This window comes from Perissodus microlepis, chromosome 14 (assembly GCF_051167445.1).
Source record: "Perissodus microlepis isolate ML-2025 ecotype Zambia chromosome 14, ASM5116744v1, whole genome shotgun sequence".
NCBI classification, from domain to species: domain Eukaryota; kingdom Metazoa; phylum Chordata; class Actinopteri; order Cichliformes; family Cichlidae; genus Perissodus; species Perissodus microlepis.
The window spans coordinates 23,927,678-23,947,969 of NC_140474.1; the positions used below are offsets into that span (position 1 = coordinate 23,927,678).

At 41.4% G+C, this 20,292-nt stretch overlaps 1 protein-coding gene across 2 annotated transcripts; it reads left to right on the forward strand.

Annotated features, from left to right (window-relative positions):
* The first annotated feature begins 1,206 nt into the window (after nt 1–1,206).
* sgcg (sarcoglycan, gamma) lies at nt 1,207–20,292 on the forward strand. 2 transcript variants are annotated; one of them, XM_084949901.1, is made up of 8 exons: nt 1,207–1,719; nt 9,876–10,077; nt 10,533–10,637; nt 14,272–14,359; nt 15,163–15,282; nt 17,555–17,627; nt 17,799–17,922; nt 18,817–20,292. In XM_084949901.1, the coding sequence occupies exons 2-8, from the start codon at nt 9,883–9,885 to the stop codon at nt 18,982–18,984; spliced, it is 873 nt and encodes a 290-aa protein (XP_084806027.1). In that variant the 5' UTR covers nt 1,207–1,719; nt 9,876–9,882; the 3' UTR covers nt 18,985–20,292. The 2 variants fall into 2 exon arrangements, with proteins under 2 accessions (XP_084806027.1, XP_084806028.1); XM_084949902.1 differs by lacking the exon at nt 1,207–1,719 and adding an exon at nt 1,730–5,134.

The following is a 20,292-nucleotide window of genomic DNA, read 5'->3' on the forward strand; positions in this document are numbered from 1 at the left end:
TGTTTAAATGTGTTATATGTTATAAATAAAATAGACATTACAGTCAACAAGATTCAGGGTATTTTTCATAATGAATGTTCGAGGTATATTTTTTTCATTTTCAAAAAAATAATTTATTTAAGACTATTCAGTGGGCTACATACTGAACTTAGATTATAGGAAAAAGCATCAATCCTATCACACTAGTACTGATTTGATACCAATACCAGCATTGGTATCGATACTATTAATCCACCCACCTCTAGCGAACGCCATCCCTGTACAACAGACAGTTACAGAGGTTGGCTGGTTCAGTTTTTCTTGATGACTTGCAGCCTTTAGTGAGTTTCAGTTTCTTTCGTCAGGATGAAAATGTATGATTCCAAAGTGCAGAACAGCAAGGTTTAAAAACACCTTTGTTCTGGCACCCATCACTCAATAACAAATTGTAGCTTTTTTACGTATGTGAGCTAAATGATTCCCCAAATTAATTATTAGTTGGGTTTTTTTCAGTAGTTTGTACTATGTGTGTTGTGTCTGTATTGAAGTGTGCATGTGAGCTTGGATGACTTGCCTGCAGAACAAACCTACCTACAGGTACAAATAAATGAACCTGAACCTGAATGTATAAATTGCTATTCTATAGAGCCACACTAATGCTGTTAGTTTCATATGTTTCTACATCTGTTAGAAGCCTGTAAATCTATTTTTTCCTGTTTTTGTTCAGGCACAGACATCTCTCCTGCGCCCTCCTTAGACTACAATATCAGCATTTAGCTCCAAGGCTGGTTCTTTAAACCTATCACTGTAGATAAGTTTCAGTTTAACAGCAACATCAAGTGGCTGTCCCTGTTTAATCGAGGTTGTCTTAACAGTGTTCTCACTCAGCGTGCCACTTCCTATCATCAAATGTTGGCACTTACACAAACAGACTATATGTAAATATTTCATAATGAAATGTGTTATCCTCAATTTAAAAACATTTTGCACTTTTGATACTCGCTATATCGCTGTCATATTAATGGATGACCTTGAGTTATTGAATTGTATTTACATACATAGCTAAAGTTAAAAAAAACAAAAAACCTCACTGATATATTCAAGGACCATAAAACAATTTCCACATCAGGAACCACAGCTTTGCTGCGTTTGCTGAACGTCCGCCTCTCTCACTTACTGACTGCCCTCTTCAAGGTCCACCCTTCCTGCTGTCACCCAGCAGAGCTACAGTATCTGAAAGACCAGCTTCAGTTTATACTGAGAGGCATGACTGAAGTCTCAAATTAGACACCGCTGCTTCAAGCCCTGGGTTGGGCAGTGAAAATGACTCAGTGGATTGAATGACAAACAAATGCTCTGTTCATTATGTGATGGTTCTGTGTGTGTGTGAGAGAGAGAGAGAGAGAGAGAGAGAGCCTTTCCACTCATCGTTAATACTCCTCTCTCACACACTCTCTCTCTCTCTCTCGCATACTCTGATGATATTCAAATATCTGTACGGCTAAAAAGGCAGAGGGAGTCAGAGCTCAGAGTCGGAGTGGGAATGCAGGCGAGTGGGAGCGCCGTCTCGTGGTGATTATTCAGGGCACTTCCAGAGCTGGATTTATGGCACGCAGCTGTTGAGTGGCTGACAGACGCGTGAGGAGCTCAAGCGCTGCTGCTTCTCAAGCTGCTTGTACCAGCCCGAGCTCTGCTTACTGTTGCATAGGAAAGAGGACTGCTGTGCCTCCACACAGATCGGTGAGTACTCTGCCCCCGATTCGACATTTACCCATTTGGTTATTATTATCAATTTTTTGTGTCTTTTACAGCCTTCTCTTTGTATAAAGTTAAAGTGTTTTATGAAGGTAACCTTTCACCTACTGGACATATTTTTCAGTTTTTGTCCTTCTGTACTTCTCACATTTTGCTCAGTTTACTTTTCAGTCCTCACAGAGGCAGTTTTGGATTTGAAAACAGTGTTTTTAGTCAGCTTTCAGTCAGCCAGTTCCCCTGTGTTTTAACCATACATGGCTAACAATGCTGAAATGCTAAACTAACTGTGCAAAAGAGCGACTCACTAATGTTTTCTGTGTGTTCTGAGAAATCCTCCAGTGTCTTTGTAATATTCATTAGATGTACCTGGGTGGTTTGTGTCTCTGTGCATTTCCTCTGGTGCTTTTTTTATATTTAGTTCACAATGCTGTGTCCTATTTATAGAAGTTAAGGCATCACAGCGAAGTGGAGACATGACGCCAGCCTCCTTACTACACACAGCCAGGCAGAAACCCTCAGCACTGTTGTCAGTTTCTAATCGCCCTTCGCTCCACATAAACGGTGTTACTCCGCAGTCCTTCCTCCACCTTAAAGCTTTTTGAGCTTTTCTAAGTTAGTGCAACTTGTGACGTTTTGTCAGGTCAAGCCTTGGCTCAGAGAAGAGCCTGGATTTTCAATTACAGCCGGACCCCGCAGACTGAAAGGTAGAAGTTAGCCTGTCCGACCCGGCCCTCTAACTCTGATTCAGAGGTCAGAGACAGAGCCAGGGAGTGAGCATCATATGCTTAAGGTTAATTGAGAGGATGCCCTAGGATAAATGGACCTGCCTGGAGCAGAAGATTGTATTAGAGCTCTGTGCTACTTTATAATTTTTTGTAGTTGTTTCCACTGTAGAGTATTTGTGACCATTTATATTTAGAAGCACTTAAAAGGACACTTAGGAAATAAAGACCTGACAAAAGCATTTTTCTCTCTAAGTCAGATTGAATTTCCGACCATAAATTGAGCATTCCTGGCCCTTCCAGCGAAGCTCTTTGGGGACTGTTTATTTGGGTTGCTATGGAAGTCTGTGGTGGTGGTGGTAAGCACAGAAACTGGAAGCTGGAAGACGCCCTTTAAAGATCTGGCCTTAAAAATGCTTTCTCCTCGTGCTGCTGACAGTCTCTTAATGCTTTCATTTAAAGTAATTAGACCGAACCAGATCAAATTCACTCTCACTGCTCATTTGCCCAAAAAGTATAAAAGAGTTGAGACGATCTACATGTTAACACACAATAGATCCGAGGATCTGAGGCTGTTAATAGATACAGTGGGGGGATATTGGAATCAGTCAAGTAAACAGTGTCTGGCTGTTCTGGCTCCCTTTTTTATTTTTTCAAGCCTCGCTGGAGATCTCCCTTCAAAGAGAGGGACTCCCAACTACTGCTAAAAGTTGCTGTGCCTCTGCTGCATTGCTGACATTCAATTTATTATGATGATTTATTCTCACAGTTATGATTAATACATAAAAATGAAGTGATATAGGAGAAAAAAATGAGTATTTGACACAAGTTTTCCTTATAAAGTCTTATTTTTCCTTCTTTTTGCTGGCAGTGTTTTTTTTGTTTCATTGTGAAATAAAGGCTATTCGTCACAGCTAGGCTTGCAGGCCATGTGACAGGACCTGTGGTCATAGAAATACCATCAGCCTTTTGTGCTTTCTCCCTGTGTTTACTGCACACAGCAAGGAACAACCCGTTTTACTTTATTATCAGTGTCTGTGATCCACGTCCTCCTGGACCTCAGAGAGCTCAGACCGCTTGCAGAGAGCGTGTTTGCTTTCATTCATCACTCCTTGGTGTGAGGGTGGAACAATGTTTACCTTCATTATTTACAGCAGCACAACTCCTCTGCTTGTACAGTTTGTCACTGTATGCTCAGCTCATCTTCCCCTGCCTGCATCATCATCTTCGGGCCTGGGGGAGTTACAGCAGGATAATGTGCTCGGCTGAACATCTGGTAACGTCAGGAAGAATTGCTTTCAGGCTTGAAAAGTGGCTCTTTTAACATGATGGAAAATGTTTTTGCTGTGACAGTAAGATGTAACATCTGTCTTGTATGTAAATCAGCCGGGCTTCTTTCATCTGGGCCCTGTCGAGTTCAGAAAGCACAGCTGAGACAACCCAGATACATCTGTGTTCAGATAACTTTTTTTCCCATTAAGCTGAAATGTGGTGGCTCTGAAGATCTGATGAAGATTAAGAGCAGTTTGTAGCACAGAGAAATCTTCATTCTTTGTGTTACTGCTTCTTTCGCATGTTTCATTGACTCATAATAATCCTTAACTGACAGCATTTTCTTCAGGCTCACTCCTCAATGAAAGCAGCGTTCTCCACAGCCTGCCCCTGGTTATTAATGCAGATTAATCAATAGAAAGTAACACCACTCCTCTCTCTGCAGCCCTCTCAGGCTATGCGCTCTTTGGCTCCGCTGTACTCGAACCGCTGTGAAATCTCCCCCTGAGGTTCTCTCTTGTCACTGTGTCAGATGGTCCAAATGTGCTGACTGGGGGGCTCGCTCGCAGGTTCTGCAGTCCTGCAGTTCGGAAGGCTATCACGTGAACTGAATACAGAAAACGACCGTTGTGTCATAACTTATAGTACCGGCTGTGGTTTGAAATATGCTGACTTTCATCGACTTGGTTTTTGTCACTGTTAGGCTGCTGCTGTGTAGCCAGAAAACACAGCCTCAGCTCTGTAATAAATACCATTTTTCCTTTGCCTTTTTAAAAAGCTGCTGGAAATTCTGTCAAGTTTTCCACCGGTGCAAAGAGCCAGCCATCCTGTAGCTCTGTGTGTGTGTGCGAGCTTTGGGCTCATGAATCATACTGTAGACTGTTAGACAAGGCGTTACATAGTGCTGTATGTACATTGTATGCATGTAGTGAAGCATAAAAACTGGAAAAGTATTGAAATAGACCTTGAGAACTTGGATGCTGCAGAATTTGTCACACAGAAGTAAAGCTAAAGTTTCAATTCAGTAATCAGAAAGAGACCAATTGCCATATAAAACATGTTTATAACATGCTTTGGTATATAACAATAGCATAATGATTTGAGGGTTTCTCTTGGATGTCTGAATTCATTTTCTAACTCTTTTGTGTGGTAGCATTCATGGGAATAATATGCAGCCTTGTTAAAAAGAGTTTTCACAGGAGTCTATGAAGCCCTGTGAAAAACTGAGCACCCCTATTGATTCATTAGCTTGTAGAATCACCTTTAGCACCAATAACTTGAAGTTTTCTGTATGACTTTATTAGTCCCTCACATCATTGTGTCCAGATTTCTTCCAATCAGAGTTAGCAGCGAAGACACCTGGACGAGTCCCCTCATCCACAAGCTGAACTCTTCATACCTACTGGGTAAGATCAGGGATTTGGACTTCAGGTTTCCTGTATAGGAGTTGTGGGCCCTGCAGATTGACAGTCCTTTGCAACATTGCTTCAGTTCATTGAGGTTTCTTTATGCACAGCTCTCTTAAAGTCCCACCACAGCATTTCAGTCAGGTTGAAATTTGGCCTTTGACTGGATCATTGCAGCACCTTGATTCTTTTTTCTGTCATTCTGTGAATTTTTTGCTGTGCTTGGGATCATTGTCCTGTTGCATGACCCAATTTGGGCAAAGCTTTAGATGTGAGTCTGTCAGACAGACTCACATTTGAAAATACTTTGGTTTGGGCAGTTGAGATGGACTAGAGACCTACCCAGGGTGTACCCTGCCGCTCACCCTAATGACAGATATGATAGGCTCCAGCCCCTCCGCATATTGGAAAAGTGGAAGAAGATGGATGGATGGATGGATGCTCTGGTAAATGGGTGCGTCAATGACTGCAAGGTGCTCAGGTCCCGTGGATGCAAAACAAGCCCACATCACCAGCCTTCCAGCACCATGATTGAAAGCTGTGATGAGGTTTTTGTGCAGATATGCTGTGTTCGGTTTTCTCCAAGTCTGGTTCTGTGCATTATGGCCAAAAATCTTCACTTCGATCTCCTCTGTCCAAAGGATTGTTGCAGAAGTCTTGTGGTTTCGTCAGATGAAACTTTGTAGTCTTAAGCCATCCTGCTATATTCCTTTTAGAGAAAAGAGGATTTCCTTGGCAGCCCTCCCAAAACAACCCATACTTGATCAGTATCTTTCTAATTGCACCTTTATGAACTTGAACATTTATCATGCTGAGGTGTGTAGAGTCTTAACTATAGTTTTTAGATTTCTTGAAGTTTCTCTGAGAAATTGCAGTTTTTGATCTTGGGTTGAATTTGCTGGAACATCCATTCCTGGGAAGATTGGCAGCTGCCTTGAATGTTTTCCAGTTGTGAAGATTTTCTCTTACTGTAGAATGATGGACTATATATTGTTCAGACATGGCCTTTATAACCCTTTCCAGATTGATGTGCAGAAGCAGTTCCTTTTTTAAACTAAGAATAAGAGATCCCAATTCAAAGAGAAAACAAAATAAAGCTCTATTTTCTGTTGCCCACATTGTAGAGGGTGTAATTTCTATTGAGTGCTCCTGTTGATTTTTCTTAATGTATAGGCTGTGATCAGCTGACCTGCTGCTCTTTATGTATGTTCACAACTGAATTCGACAAGATGTCAGCAGGTGGTCATGAGTTGTCCTTTGTGTCAATCCTCTACACTGATAGTCTACTGTTTATTAGGGGTGCAACGATACACAAAATTCACGGTTCGGTTCGATACTTTGGTGTCACGGTTCGATATTTTTTCGATACAAAAAAAAAATGTTCATGTCTTTTTAATTTGTCATTTATTAAAATTATAAATATATATTTTGACTCAAAAGTACAGTTTTTAAATTTAATGTTGCTGAAACAACAAAGTAATAAAAAAATTAATCTATCTGATCGAGAAATCACTCATCTTTGGAAAAGAGAGTTTATTACAGAGAAATGGCTCTTTCCAAAATAAAAGCTATACTATACGCTTCTTCTGGGCTATATTCTCAGCAGCATATTAAACATATCAGGTCCCCATAAGGAGAATCATGTGCTAACGGCTGTCTAAATGACTCGGGTAAAGTTTGTAGCATGCCTGCTTGTTGTTTTTGTCTGCTTCCACTTGTCTTTGTACTAGGATGATGTCGGAGTAAATGTGCAGTCATATTCGTTGTGTTCCCACTAGTGCTGTCAGCGTTAATCTTGTTGAAATGACGTTAACACCACAACACGGCAAATCTCCGTTAACGAGTTACCGCGGATCGCCCCGTGCGTGGGGCTGGACGGCCAACACGTTAACGAGCTAACTGTGCTAACACACTAGTTTCCACCAATGTAATTGAGCATTGCGTGGCACATCCGACATACTGTTTTACTTTTGTCCATGACGCGCTTACCTTCAGGGTCATACTTCACATGAAAACCAAAATAGTTCCAAACGCCAGATCTGAATTAGGGTGGGGGAGGTTCAATTTGCCATGTTGCAAGGAGAGCTTAACTTCTGTCTTGCTAGCTTGCGCTGTGCTCAGTGGATCTGCACTCGACAGTGCAGCCTAGGCGGATAAGTCGAACGCAGATCCACTGAGCTCTCAATGCAGACAGCATCGTCAGAAGAAAAGTTGATAAAATAAATTAAAAATTTTGTATTGTTCAATACATATGCGTACTGAACCGAAAGCACTGTATCGAACGGTTCAATACCGATACGAGTATCATTGCACCCCCTACTGTTTATGCTGTCTTTTTTCCAAACAGGATAAAGTTGATATGAAGGTTTAATTCTGTGAATGAATCTAAGCACCATCACCTTAGCTTATAATTATATATAACTGAACTCTAACAATGAGCACCACAGCCACTGTGCACCAGCCACTGTGCACCAGCCACACACACTTTAAATCCTTCCCAGTACAGCAAACTAACCAGTTTATCCTGCAGTAACCTGCAGAGTATTTTCATGCAGCCTTTAAATAACACAGTTAGTCAACCTCAGTTTGTTTTGCAGTTCATTTCACAATATGAAAAAAACAACAACAGAAAACCAGACTGAAAACCTGATTTAAAAACATGAAGACTTGCATGTAAGCTTTACATTTACAGTTTATCACATACCAGTGAGCAGTCCTTACCTTTAAATCTAACCTCTCTTCTTCCTTTCCTGTCCTGTCTTTCTTATCGTTCTCCATCTCTGAGTGGAGTTAGCTCCTTCTTTTCTCTACCTGTGAAATACTGCAGTTGGACCTTTAGCTAGCAACACACTCTGCTACAAAATGCACGCAAGCAATTTGTGTGTTTGCTGATTTTTGTTGAGCTGATAGAAACGTTGCATTTGTAATTACTTAGTTAGTTACCAATACAACTCCAAGTCCTCTGCACACTGCAGTACCAGAAAATGTTGTCAAGGTGTGCTTTGTGGTAGGTGGAGTGCAGCTTTATTAGCTAGCACCAGCAAGCTTAACAAAAAACATAAGGTCAGGACACAACATGGGCTTTAATACACACACGAGGTAATTAGGAAGATGCAACACAGCTGGGGAAAACAAGGCACAGGTGAAAGAATTAAAACCACTATGATAAAAAAAAGAGGACTTCAACCATAAATCCTAACAAATAAACAAAAACTAGAATTCAAAACTAATATTACTCTTAAGAACTTAACACACAAGAACTCTAACTTTCTTTTTCGTATTAGTGTAGATCAGGGGTCCCCAACTCTAGGCCTCGAGGGCCGGCGTCCTGCAGTTTTTAGATGTGTCCTTCATCCAACACAGCTGATTCAAATGGCTAAATTACCTCCTCAACATGTCTTGCAGTTCTCCAGAGGCCTGGTAATGAACTAATCATTTGATTCAGGTGTGTAGACCCAGGGTGAGATCTAAAACCTGCAGGACACCGGCCCTCAAGGCCTGGAGTTGGAGACCCCTGGTCTAGATGGTGAGAAAAAGGTCCTTCTCTAATAGGAAAGCAAAAAAGGAAAAATACATATTAAAGACAAACATCTTATATTTTAAGAGTGCAAAAGAAAATAAATGTTTGGTCATTTCCTTGAAATAATAGAAAGTGTGTGCAGCAAATACATATAGATGTGTTATACATCAGCCTAACGACAAGTAGAGTCTGAACCCCGCCTCTCACTCTGTGTGAGCTGGGATAGGCTTCGGCTCCCGACCTGTCCCTCTGGACCTCCAGTTGGATTACTGGTTGACAAAATGGATGGATGGATGTTATTAATTACTATAGCTGCAGACTTGAAACTGCTTTAAATTAACAGCAAAAACCAATTAGTTGCACACCGAGACGCTTCTTAGTCACTTGATTTGCTTAGAGACTTTTGTAAAGTGATTCTGATGAAGGCTCCTGACAGCACCATTTCACTTGTAAATGCATGAAGTGATGAAGAAAGCAAAAGGCTCTGAGTGTACGAAACTTAATATAGCGTTTTTATTTTTTCTTCTTCTTTTTGGGGGGAGGGGAGCTGTTTTGTGCTGCTTTTCTTGGTGCTCCTGTTGTCAGAATGCTTTGAGCAATGTTCGCTCACTTCTGCAATCAATATTTTTATATTAACTTTATTTTAATTAAGAGCAAAACAGAGACGCAGAGAATTTAAATGAATTTTCATAGTTCCCCTTAGTCAAAGATTTAAAGCAAGTTTCGGGATTTGAGCAAACTTTACTGCTTTAAGCAAATATTACCTCTATCATAGCATTGTTTGTGATCCACAAAGAAGGATTTTTATTCCAAGAAAGCCCTCAAACTTACTCTTTACCAACTACCCAGCTCCAAATGCAAGATAGACACAGAGTGATAACAACATATTTAGCAGGTAAAGACTGTGATAAGTGCTTTGGGTGCTGGTGAAGACCAAATACAGAACTTTACAGGACACTGTTTGCTTTTTTAACCCTGGAGAACCCATGGGGTCAGAGCCGACCCCATTGGTTTACTAGGGAAACCATGGGGTCAAATTTGACCCCATGGGTTCTCCAGGGTTAAGAGGTTCACTAGATATTATCAACATTATGTTCACAGGTTGTTTTAATAATTCTCTCTGGTCTGCCAAATTTATTTCAAATTTATCTTCGATATCTTTACTAATATCTTTGATTTCACTCCATTGCCTGTGTACCTGTCTTCATCTGTGGCGGCCAGGCGACAGATGGTGCGGGAACAGTATGTCACCACCACCGAGGGCAGCAGCACGCCCAGGTCGGTGCCCGACGAACTCTACAAGATTGGCATCTATGGCTGGAGGAAGCGCTGTCTCTACCTGTTTGTGCTGCTGCTCATTGTCATCCTGGTGGTCAACTTTGCCCTCACCATCTGGATCCTCAGGGTGATGTGGTTCAACACGGTATGCACAGCTCACATTTGGACACCATGTTTTCAGTTGGGATTGTTTTTCCTTTCTCCTTTCAAATGGTATGTTTAAATGTTTAGTATGTAGCTTTTGTTGATCAGCCCATCATTTGACTATTACCTGCTTATTATTGTAATGTCAGGCAGCAATAGTGTTATCTGTCATTAAGTCCTACTTGGCTGTCTAAACAGGAGAGTAAATGTGTTTGTTATTTCATGGAGACTTGTCAGCTTTCTGTCTCAACTCCAGATGGCAACTGTGGATTTATGAACAAAGCTGCAAGCCAACACACACTCTTGCATGCACATGTACACACTATGGTGGAGACCTTAGACAAATACCTAAGTGATAGAGGGAACGCTGTTAGCTGGAAAGCCAAAGCACATTCCTCACCTTCTTGGCATGCCTTTGTCTAAATATGTAACCTCTTGATTTTATTTTGATCATAGGAAGGGATGGGACTACTACAAGTACATGGAGATGGGGTTAAGCTGGAGGACGGCGAGTCTGAGTTCCTCTTCCCTCTCTATGCTCAGGAGATCCACAGCAGAGAAGTAAGCCAATCAGAAATGCAAACTTTTTTTCCTGCTCTTCTTCGCCACATTCTTCTGAGATAAGCCTCCTCTCTCCCCCCTACCCTCTCCTTCTCTCCCTTTCTCGTCTTCTACCCCATTCATTTTCAAACCTCTGTTTGCTCAGTTAAGTAGCCTGACAGCCTGGCCATTATTTCTCACTGTTTACTAAACTTAAACTTGAGTGTGTGTTGGATCTTTGGAGACTGCACGTCATCTTATCATCTAAATCTAATTCCTCGCAGACACTCAGGCAGTTTTTATCCAGCTGTAGTGAGAGAGCTGCATATTTCTGACAGTACTTTTTTTAGGAGATGTGTCAGAACAAACTGGATTTGGCAGTAGCACACAGTGCACATGGTGGTGTGCTGAGCTCTCCATTAACCTCAGGGATATTTGTGGTGGAAAGTAGTTTATGGCCCGCCTGCTAGCAGCAGATGGGAACACTTTGCTGCAGTTGTTTACATGTTATGGCTTTTCTTGCTCATAGCAGCAATATTTTTTTTCTTGCTTCATGGGCCTCATTAAAAAGGCAATGTATTCCTCATTTATGGATGGACACATTTTCTAATGTGTTCTATGGGTTTCTAAAATGATTCAGTGCTTAGAGAGACATCCTGCTGCCCTCTACATGAAAACTTGCTTTCCTAGACCATTTTTAGAAGCATGTCTTCCCCTCAGCTACAAAGGAGCAGAAGAGATTTATTGCTAAGCTTCTTCATTTAAACATTTTTATGACAGTGTGTGTGTGTGTGTGTGTGTGTGTGTGTGTGTGTGTGTGTGTGTGTTTGACAGACCTAATTACTTGCTGTCACATCCTGTACAAATATTTAGGTAAAATAATAAATAGCCTGATAATAATGCATTCTTTGTCAGCCTTAATAAACAGTAGTCCATGGCACTTTTTCTGGTCAGTAATGCTTCAGCCTGGCTGGTGAATATCCTCCCCCATCAGGATGCTCAGTGCCTCCTAATGGCTGCCTGATCATAATAATAATTGTCAATAATATATCAGTAAAGTGTTTGTAGAATAATCCAAGTCGACAGCCGTAAATGCTAATGTGTTAGCAGATAAATGATTGCGAGGAAACATCTTGATCAACTAAAAAACAAAATAAATGGCAGTATTAATATTTGTTATGATCTCAATACGTAGCTAAGATACAATAAAAAGCTGTTAATCAGAAAATGACACCTAGTTTCTTGAGTTTACCGCCATGCTAGCTACTTTATGGTGCTTTGGGCTAAATGCTGTTGTTAGCATGCTAGCTTGCTCACAGGAATAGAATCATGTGCAGAAGCTTATGGGAATGTGTTATGAAAAGCTCCAACGCTGGTGGGGCAGCCATGTAACACAGTTTCTGTTGGTGACCACCTCCTCTGACCACATGTGGAGTCCCACAGGGTTCTATACTAGGACCTATCCTTTTTCTGTATGTCCTGCCTCTTGGCCACATTGTACAGAAACATGTTATCATACTGCTCTTTCAGCAACATTCAGTGTTATCTCCCAGTTAAGACCATCCATCCATCCATCTTCATCCGCTTTATCCGGGGCCGGGTCGCGGGGGCAGCAGTCTAAGCAGAGAAGCCCAGACCTCCCTCTCCCCAGCCACCTCCTCCAGCTTATCCGGGGGAACACCAAGGCGTTCCCAGGCCAGCCGAGAGATATAATCTCTCCAGCGTGTCCTGGGTCTGCCCCGGGGCCTCCTCCCGGTGGGACATGCCCGGAACACCAACCCCAGGAGGCGCCCAGGAGGCATCCTTGTCAGATGCCCGAACCACCTCAGCTGGCTCCTTTCAATGTGGAGGAGCAGCGGCTCTACTCTGAGCCCCTCCCAGATGGCCGCACTTCTCACCCTTTCTCTAAGGCAGTTAAGACCATCTAACCAAAATGAATATCTGAAAATCTTCTAAAATGAACAATTTAAATAAAATAAAAGTCTAATGCATTTAAACATTTAAAAAATCCTGTTATCCAGTTCTTTGTCCTTCCAAAATTAAATAGGCTGTCAGAAATCTGTGTTTGCTATTGATGCAAACCTAATTTTTGAGGAATATATCAGCAAGCTAATCCAGCCCTCCTGTCTGCATTTGAGGAGTGCTAGAATACAACTGATATTGAGTTTTAGCCACATACTCTCTATTATTCTTACTGTTATTAACTTTGCCACGGAGGTTATGTTTTTGACAGTGTTTCTGTGCCTTCATGTCATTCTTTCTGTCTGTAAACACTATAGCTCAACGTTTTAAATTAATTCTGATAAAAACTGTGTAGGGGTGTAGCGTGGGGTCATGCTAACAATCCATTCAAATTTCGCTTACATCCCCTGAGGTCATCAAGGTGAACTTTATGATTTATTGGTAGAAAATTGACAAAAAGCCTAACCATATCTTAGAAACTGATTCTCACAAGTCTTGTGTGTATTGCCAACACATAGAAAATAATCTAATATAATATGATTGCAATATACAGATTTCAAATGTCAGATTTGACCTCTGACCTCTCCTTTATTGTTAATAGATTGATCTGAAGGTCAAAGCAATAATAATGCTATTTAGGGCTATTTAAAACTGAGTTTCTTATTGTCATCCTTTGTATTGAGAACATATAGGCATATAAGGAATGATATATGAGGATTCTAAACATCACGTTACTTTGGACCTCTGACAGATAAACCTCATAGCATGCCCTCATGATCCTCATACTGTTTATTTTACAGCATAGTGAAATAAAGTCACCACCACAAAGTTAAAATGCTTTATTGACCGAAGTGAAATACAAAGTGCAGAAAAGCCAAAACGTAATGTCCCCACGTTAGGACAGAGGGTGTCAGGAGTGAGTGCCCTTCATGACCTGGCTCCGGAAGAGATGCTGGATCTCAGTGAGCAGCCTGAGATCCTGAGGCAGGAACCTGCCAACTGTTCCCACCTCATGCTTAAAAACTGAAGGCGACTGAGCATTTGCTGTTTGGGCTCCTCTGCTGTGGAAAAACCTGCCCGAGCAAGTCTGACTTTTATTTTGCAAGTGTTAAGCTTTACTCATTTTATTTATTTTTTTAAATAAAATATTCTTATAAAATATTCTTATAATAAAATATTTTTAATTTGTATTGTATTTCACTCTCGACAATGCACTCGCTTATCTCTAGAGTGTAATACTTTGGTTTTAAATCTTCTGATAACTTTGACTTTTTTGTATTTTTTTGTGTGTATTATGTTTTTGTAAAGCAGTTTTGTAATGCTGATTTTAATGGGCACTATTCAAATAAACGTCCTGTTTTTTTATGGATGCCAGTTTTGCAGAGCTGTCTTGATAGCCTAATAAACCTCACATTATCAACCTCATGGTAGCGTTAGAGTCAGGCAATGAAAGTCAGTAGGAGTTATCCTCAGGGAATCATGAATGCTTTTACAATCCATTAGTTAGTGTGGACTAAAGGGTCTGACCAGTGAACGAGTGCTACCTGCAGAGCCAGCGTGCCTAAAAACCTCACATAAAACCTCTTTGTCCAAGTTCATACATGCAAATATTCAAATTTTTATCATTTTACTGTTGCAGATTGATGTTATTTCCACAGGCTGTTAATAAGACAATATTTCTTCATCTCCACAGGACTCTTCACTTCTATTACACTCATCGGAAAATGTTTCCCTCAACGCCCGCAATGAAAATGGTGACGTTATAGAGAGGATATCTGTGGGTGAGAGGACACACAGAAACATGCGGCACACACACATCACATCCCACTGATGAGTGACACTGAGAGTGACAGTAAAGACACTGGTGCACTGCAGGGATTTCTCATCCAGCATTAGCAGAGACAAGAGGCCATATTTCAATTCATAATCTCTTAGATTTCCATTTAAAATCCATTAAATTCAGCATTCCTTTTCTCCAGCCGTTGCTTCTGGATCGTTCTGTATTACACGCGAGGGCCTGAGGCCGGTGGAGGATCATATTTGTGCGTCTCTTTATGGCTCACCGACTGCCACGTTGGGGGATTTTGTCATAATTAAAAGGCCAGCAAATTGTTGTGTTCCACAGTGCCGTTATGTGTCCTTGATCATTAAGCCATAAAATGCATAGCCTGCATACTCTTGGGCCTCTGTGAATAAAACTGAAATGCTTGTTAGGGAACACTGCGTGTCTGTTCACAGTAGTGAGCCCTGACAGAGGTTAAATATCTCACTGAGTGATCTACATGCTTTAGATCAGCTTCTCTCAGGGCTGATGGAGTGAAGGGCAAAAGGAAGTAACCTCAGATGAGTTACGTGTCAGACCAAAGCAGTAATATGGTTACGCATTTTTAATCAGTGCGTTTCTCATCAGCAGGTGGCCGCTGTTTCTCCCCTTTCCACCTCTACGCTGATCTAAATTGGGAATGTGTCTCTGAGCACATCGAACTGAATCACAGGAAGAGAATGATGATAGATTTTCATGGTTGCACGTTACTCATGTCTTATAGCCAAACCCCTTCAGGTGTTGTTGTTGTTGTTGTTCCAGGTCCAAAAGAGGCTCAGGGACACACTCGAAATCTGCTCATTAACTCGCACAATGACAACATGCTGTTCACTGCAGATGGCGACAAGGCTGAGATTGGGCCAGACAAACTACGAGTCACAGGTACACCGATGGCCGCAACGTGCTGTGTTTCCTTGGACGTAGCAAACACCTGTTGGTGGAAGGGTTTTGGGGGAAAAAATGAAAAAATAATAACACTGACAACAGATGTAGACTCAACAGGACCAATTTGGTTTGATGGCAAATATCAGCTCAACAATCCAGCACCCAAGGGCAGAGACAGCCCAGTCATTTTCACAGTCATTCGTGTCATACAGTGCGTGGATATCTTTGAAGTGCACAGAGAGAACAGAAAAATGAGATACCAGAGAACAATACTGTACAGTTTATCATATTACTGAACAAAGGGTTGACGGGATATTTCTGCGCTTTTATTCTGAATCTTAGTCTCCGGTGTGTTGCGTTAATGGTTACGTGTGCCGCTGGCCACACGCTGTGATGACTGATTAATGTTGAACAGAGTGTCAGCCGATAGCTTCGTATCGCCCGGGGTCAGTTTGATCCGCAGAGAGCAGCAGGGAGCGGGAGCTGTTTTTCCAGGAATCCTCTAAACAAAGCTTCTGTACTCTCTGTGTTTGTGGAGTGTTTACATCTTTCACAGTTGGCTCCAAGTGTTGCAGCATTTGGATCCAGTTTTACTTCTCTGCTCCAGCATTGCCTGAATTTTTCTGAAGTCAAAGTAGGGAGACAGCCCGCCTCTATTTTTAAAGAAAAAAAACAATGTTTACACAACGACGCAATCCACAATATATACTGCACTGCAGTGCTTTGAGATAAATATTAGAGGATTACAGTCAGCAGCCCCTCATCCTCTGAGCACAGGTGGCGTCTACAAAACTTTAGTGACACTCACCTGGCACTTTATTAGGTACACCTTCAGAGCTACCTTAATTCTTCAAAGGACACCTCAGAGATTTTGGTCGACAGTGACATGATGGCATCACACTGTTGCTGCAGATTTGTCAGCTGCACATCCGTCATCAGAATCTCCCGTTCCACCGCAGACCCAAAGGTCCTCTATTGGACTGAGATCTGATGACTGTGGAGGTCATGTGAGTTCTTTGAACTCACTGTCATTTTCAAGAAACCAGTTTGAGTTTTGTGACATGGTGCATTTTCCTACTGGAAGCAGCCAAGGATGGGTACACTGCGGTTATAAAGGGATGGACGCAATCAGCTGCAATATTCAGGTAGGCTGTGGTGTTTAAATAATGCTCAGTTGCTCTAAGGAGTCCAAAGTGTGCCAAGAAAATATTGCTCACCACCAGCAGCCTGAACCAAGGCAGGCTGGAACTATGCTTTCACAGCATGTCTTTTGTCCCATCTTCCTTCTCTCACCTCCAACTAGTCGCAAGAGATGGCTGCCCCTCCCTGAGCCTGGCTCTGCTGGAGGTTCCTTCCTGTTAAAAGGGAGTTTTTCCTTCCCACTGTTACCAAAGCACGTGCTCATGAGGGGTCATATGATTTTGGTTTTTTTTTGTCTGTTTTCTCTGTATTATTGTAAGGTCTTTACCTAAAAATAGAAAGTGCCTTGAGGCAACTGTTCTGGTGATTCGGGACTATAAAAATAAAATTGAATTGAAGTAAATTCAATTTAATTGAAATTCTCACCCCATAATCTGAATATTGGAGCAGAATTTGAGACTCATCAGACCTTTTGTTGTCCTATTTTGATGTGAATTTAGACCTCATTTTCCTGTTCTTAGCTGACAGGAGTCAGGAAAGGTAGTTTCCTACATACCTTGGTTGTAATGAGTAATGAGTTACTGTTGCCTTCCTATCAGCTCGGAGCAGTCAGACATTCTCCTCTGACCTCTGGCATCAAAAAGGCATTTTCAGCTAGAAATCTGCTGCTCACCGGATATTTATCAGACCTTTGTCTGTAAACACTAGTGATGCTTGTGTGGGAAAATCCCAGTAGGTCAGCAGTTTGTGAAATTCCCAGAGCAACCCGTCTGACAGCTACAGTCAGTCTACATTCAAAATAATTCAAATCACCTTTCTTCCCCATTCTGGTGCTCAGTTTGAACTTCAGCAGGTCATCTCGAGCATGCCTACATGTCTAAATATGCTGAGTTGCTGCCATGTGATTGGCTGATTAGATGTTTGCATTAACAAGCAGTTGAACAGGGGTGCTTAATGAAGTGGCAGGTGAGTGCAGTGTTAAAATACTTCAGTCTGGGACAAAGGGGTGAACTGGCCAACATACCATGAATGCCACTGTCAGCAAAGCTACTCATGTTGTTTTATTAAAAATGTTTGGTGTGTGTTGTGACCATATCAGATCTTGATGTTTGTGTATCTTTGTTTGCAGGTCCTGAAGGAGCGCTGTTCCAGCATTCAGTGGAGGTGCCTCAGCTGAGATCAGAAATGTTGAAAGAGCTGAGGTGAATGTTTCAGACTTTGTGTATTATTGGATTTTTCAAAACAATCTGCTAAAGAAATACAAAACTATAAGAAATCAAAGTTTAGGTTCAGTCTCACTAGTGTTGCTCAGGTGAAATAAACAAGCAAATGGATAAAATGGTGGTATTTTTAAAGTCGAGATGTTTCTTTAGGTTGGAGTCCCCGACTCGCTCGCTCAGTATGGATGCACCGAAAGGAGTTTTTATGAAAGCTCTGGCTGGCAACATTGAAGCTGCTTCCAACATGGATGTCATTCTGCAGTCGAAAGAAGGGCTGGTACGAAATCCACTTTTCACTTCCTGCTGATTGCTACAAAGCCGTCTTCAGGCATGCTTTTTCCTTTAGCTCACAGAGGGAATATAGAGAGCATGTTTTTCCAGCAAACATGCTGCGCTACGCTTTTACGCTCTCTCAGGTCACACCTGGGAGCTTGAGTGCAGTTTAAAAGGCTCTCTGCTGTTTCCATTTACTGAACATTTTTGTGTAGAAACACCTTACAGACAGCTGGCACTTAAAAAGCCTCTTTATCTTTCTTATCAATAGGATATAGTGTAACATATTAAAGAAAATCTTTTTCTAAAGCAGTGAGAATCTCGTCTAACCCTAACCCTTTCTTTTGAACTTTGGAAACATCTGTTTGTGCTCCGTAGGTTTGTTGTGGGTAGTGGTTTGCTGTTTCCATGTTAGTGTTTAGAGTGAGTTTTGGTAATTGGTGGCTGAATCGGATCTGACTAATAGCTGTGGTTCAGCGAGCTGACTGAAGCACGTTAGAGGCATTTGTATCACGAGCACCTTTTTTGAATTAATTCTCAGTAGATCAGCGCATTTATATGACAGAGTAGTTGTGTGCTGTATCACTTCTTCATCTTTCTTTTCTTGCTGTGAGGATGATAACTGCATGTTAATCTGCACTTAACTTTAACACTCACGTTCTCTCATTTTAAGCTGATTTACTGCCAGACCTTTTTTCTTTTTTTAAATAATTATCATCATGTCGTCATGCACTGGTTAGGTATTAAATAGATAATTCTTTAGCTCGCTGCACACTGTGTCTTATTGTGCGTGCATGACATAAAAGGACTGAAACAGAGTGATATTTCCTTGCTCTTTCGCTGGATCTTTGTTGTTCTCCTTTAATCGTCCTTGCTCTCCGTGCTGTCTGCTGTACAGCTGGTGCTGGATGCTGAGACGGTGCGCATGCCGCGCCTGCCCAAGAGCGAGGACGGGGTTTCTGGAAATGCTCAGATTCTCTACGAGGTCTGCGTCTGTCCCAGCGGAAAGCTCTTCCTGTCCAAGGCTGGAAGAACTTCCACTTGCAGCGATAATCAGGACTGCTAGATAGAGTCTGACAAGGTCATCGATTTTTCATCTCTCAGAAGAGGCACCTTCTGGGAGGCAACAAGCACAACAGTTTTTTTTTTTATCTTTATACCACAGTGGGTCTACCAGGATCCCAGTGGCACATCGAGGCCTGTGAAAATACAAATGCCTGCTGGCATAAATGAAATGAGTTCTTTAAGTTGCATTTATGAACTTCTGACCATTCAACCGAAACAAATTGGCTCTCACTACTAAATTTGTCTGCATCAGAGCTTTATGGATCATTTTTTTTACACACACAGTGTCATGGCTGGGCAACGAGGAGCTGGTAACAGCTTACATCCTATGCAATATTATCTTGTGGTGCAATAAATGAAAGTGACGCATATCAAGGGCTTGAAAATTTGAAAAATAAATCCCTGAAACAGCGCCAGAGTGTTATTGAAAATATTTGTTTTTCTTTATACAATCTCCTCTTGGTCCAAGCCCTTGGTATGCTGTGTTTTGGTGTTGGTGCATGTATTTATTTAAAGGGAGACAAACACAAATGCTGTATATTTGTTTTATTTTTTGTCTTTTTTCTTTTTTTAAACTCAAATTCAGATAATGAGGTTTTGATATTAATGAGGTTTCACATGTGTATCTACAAAGGTCACTTGGAGAGCATACTCTCTGATAAGACCAACGCCAGTGCACTATTTTGCAATTTTAAAGTAAGTGGCCTGGATCCGCACAAAAAGGTCATGGGCTCTTCCTTTGCCAGTGCTCCAGCTCTCCACCAAAATTGATGAAATCTGTTTTATGTGTAGTCCTGATGTCGGACACACAGAGAGCAGCGATCACATGCCACATGTTTTTAAAGCCACTCATGTTTGACATGTGGTAAGCATGTAATTACGCAGCAATTTCCTGCTGGTAAGCTGAGCTGGTCTGTTTGTTCAGTAATCTCACTTACGGCCAAAGGACTAATATATCATCACTGCTGACCTCAGAAACAAGAATGCAAAAACAAAATATGTGGAAAATAAAAACTTGGATCTCATACTTTCAGTATAACCATTGCCTTTATGATTAAATTTGCCTTTGTCTTTTTTTTAACACTGTTGTAGGATAAATGGGTCGAAAATATCCGTATGTTGTAGTGATAGTCGCACCGAGTTTGGCACCAGTTTGTCTGTACATCACTGTTTTAGAACATTTCACACCTCGTGCCATTGTGTTTTTGTCGTCAGTCTTTTTTAAGTAGTTCATTTGGAGTCCTGAGATATTTTAATAGTGTGCAATGTGTATGTTTTATTTTTGAATAAACTTTGTGCTATTCTTCTA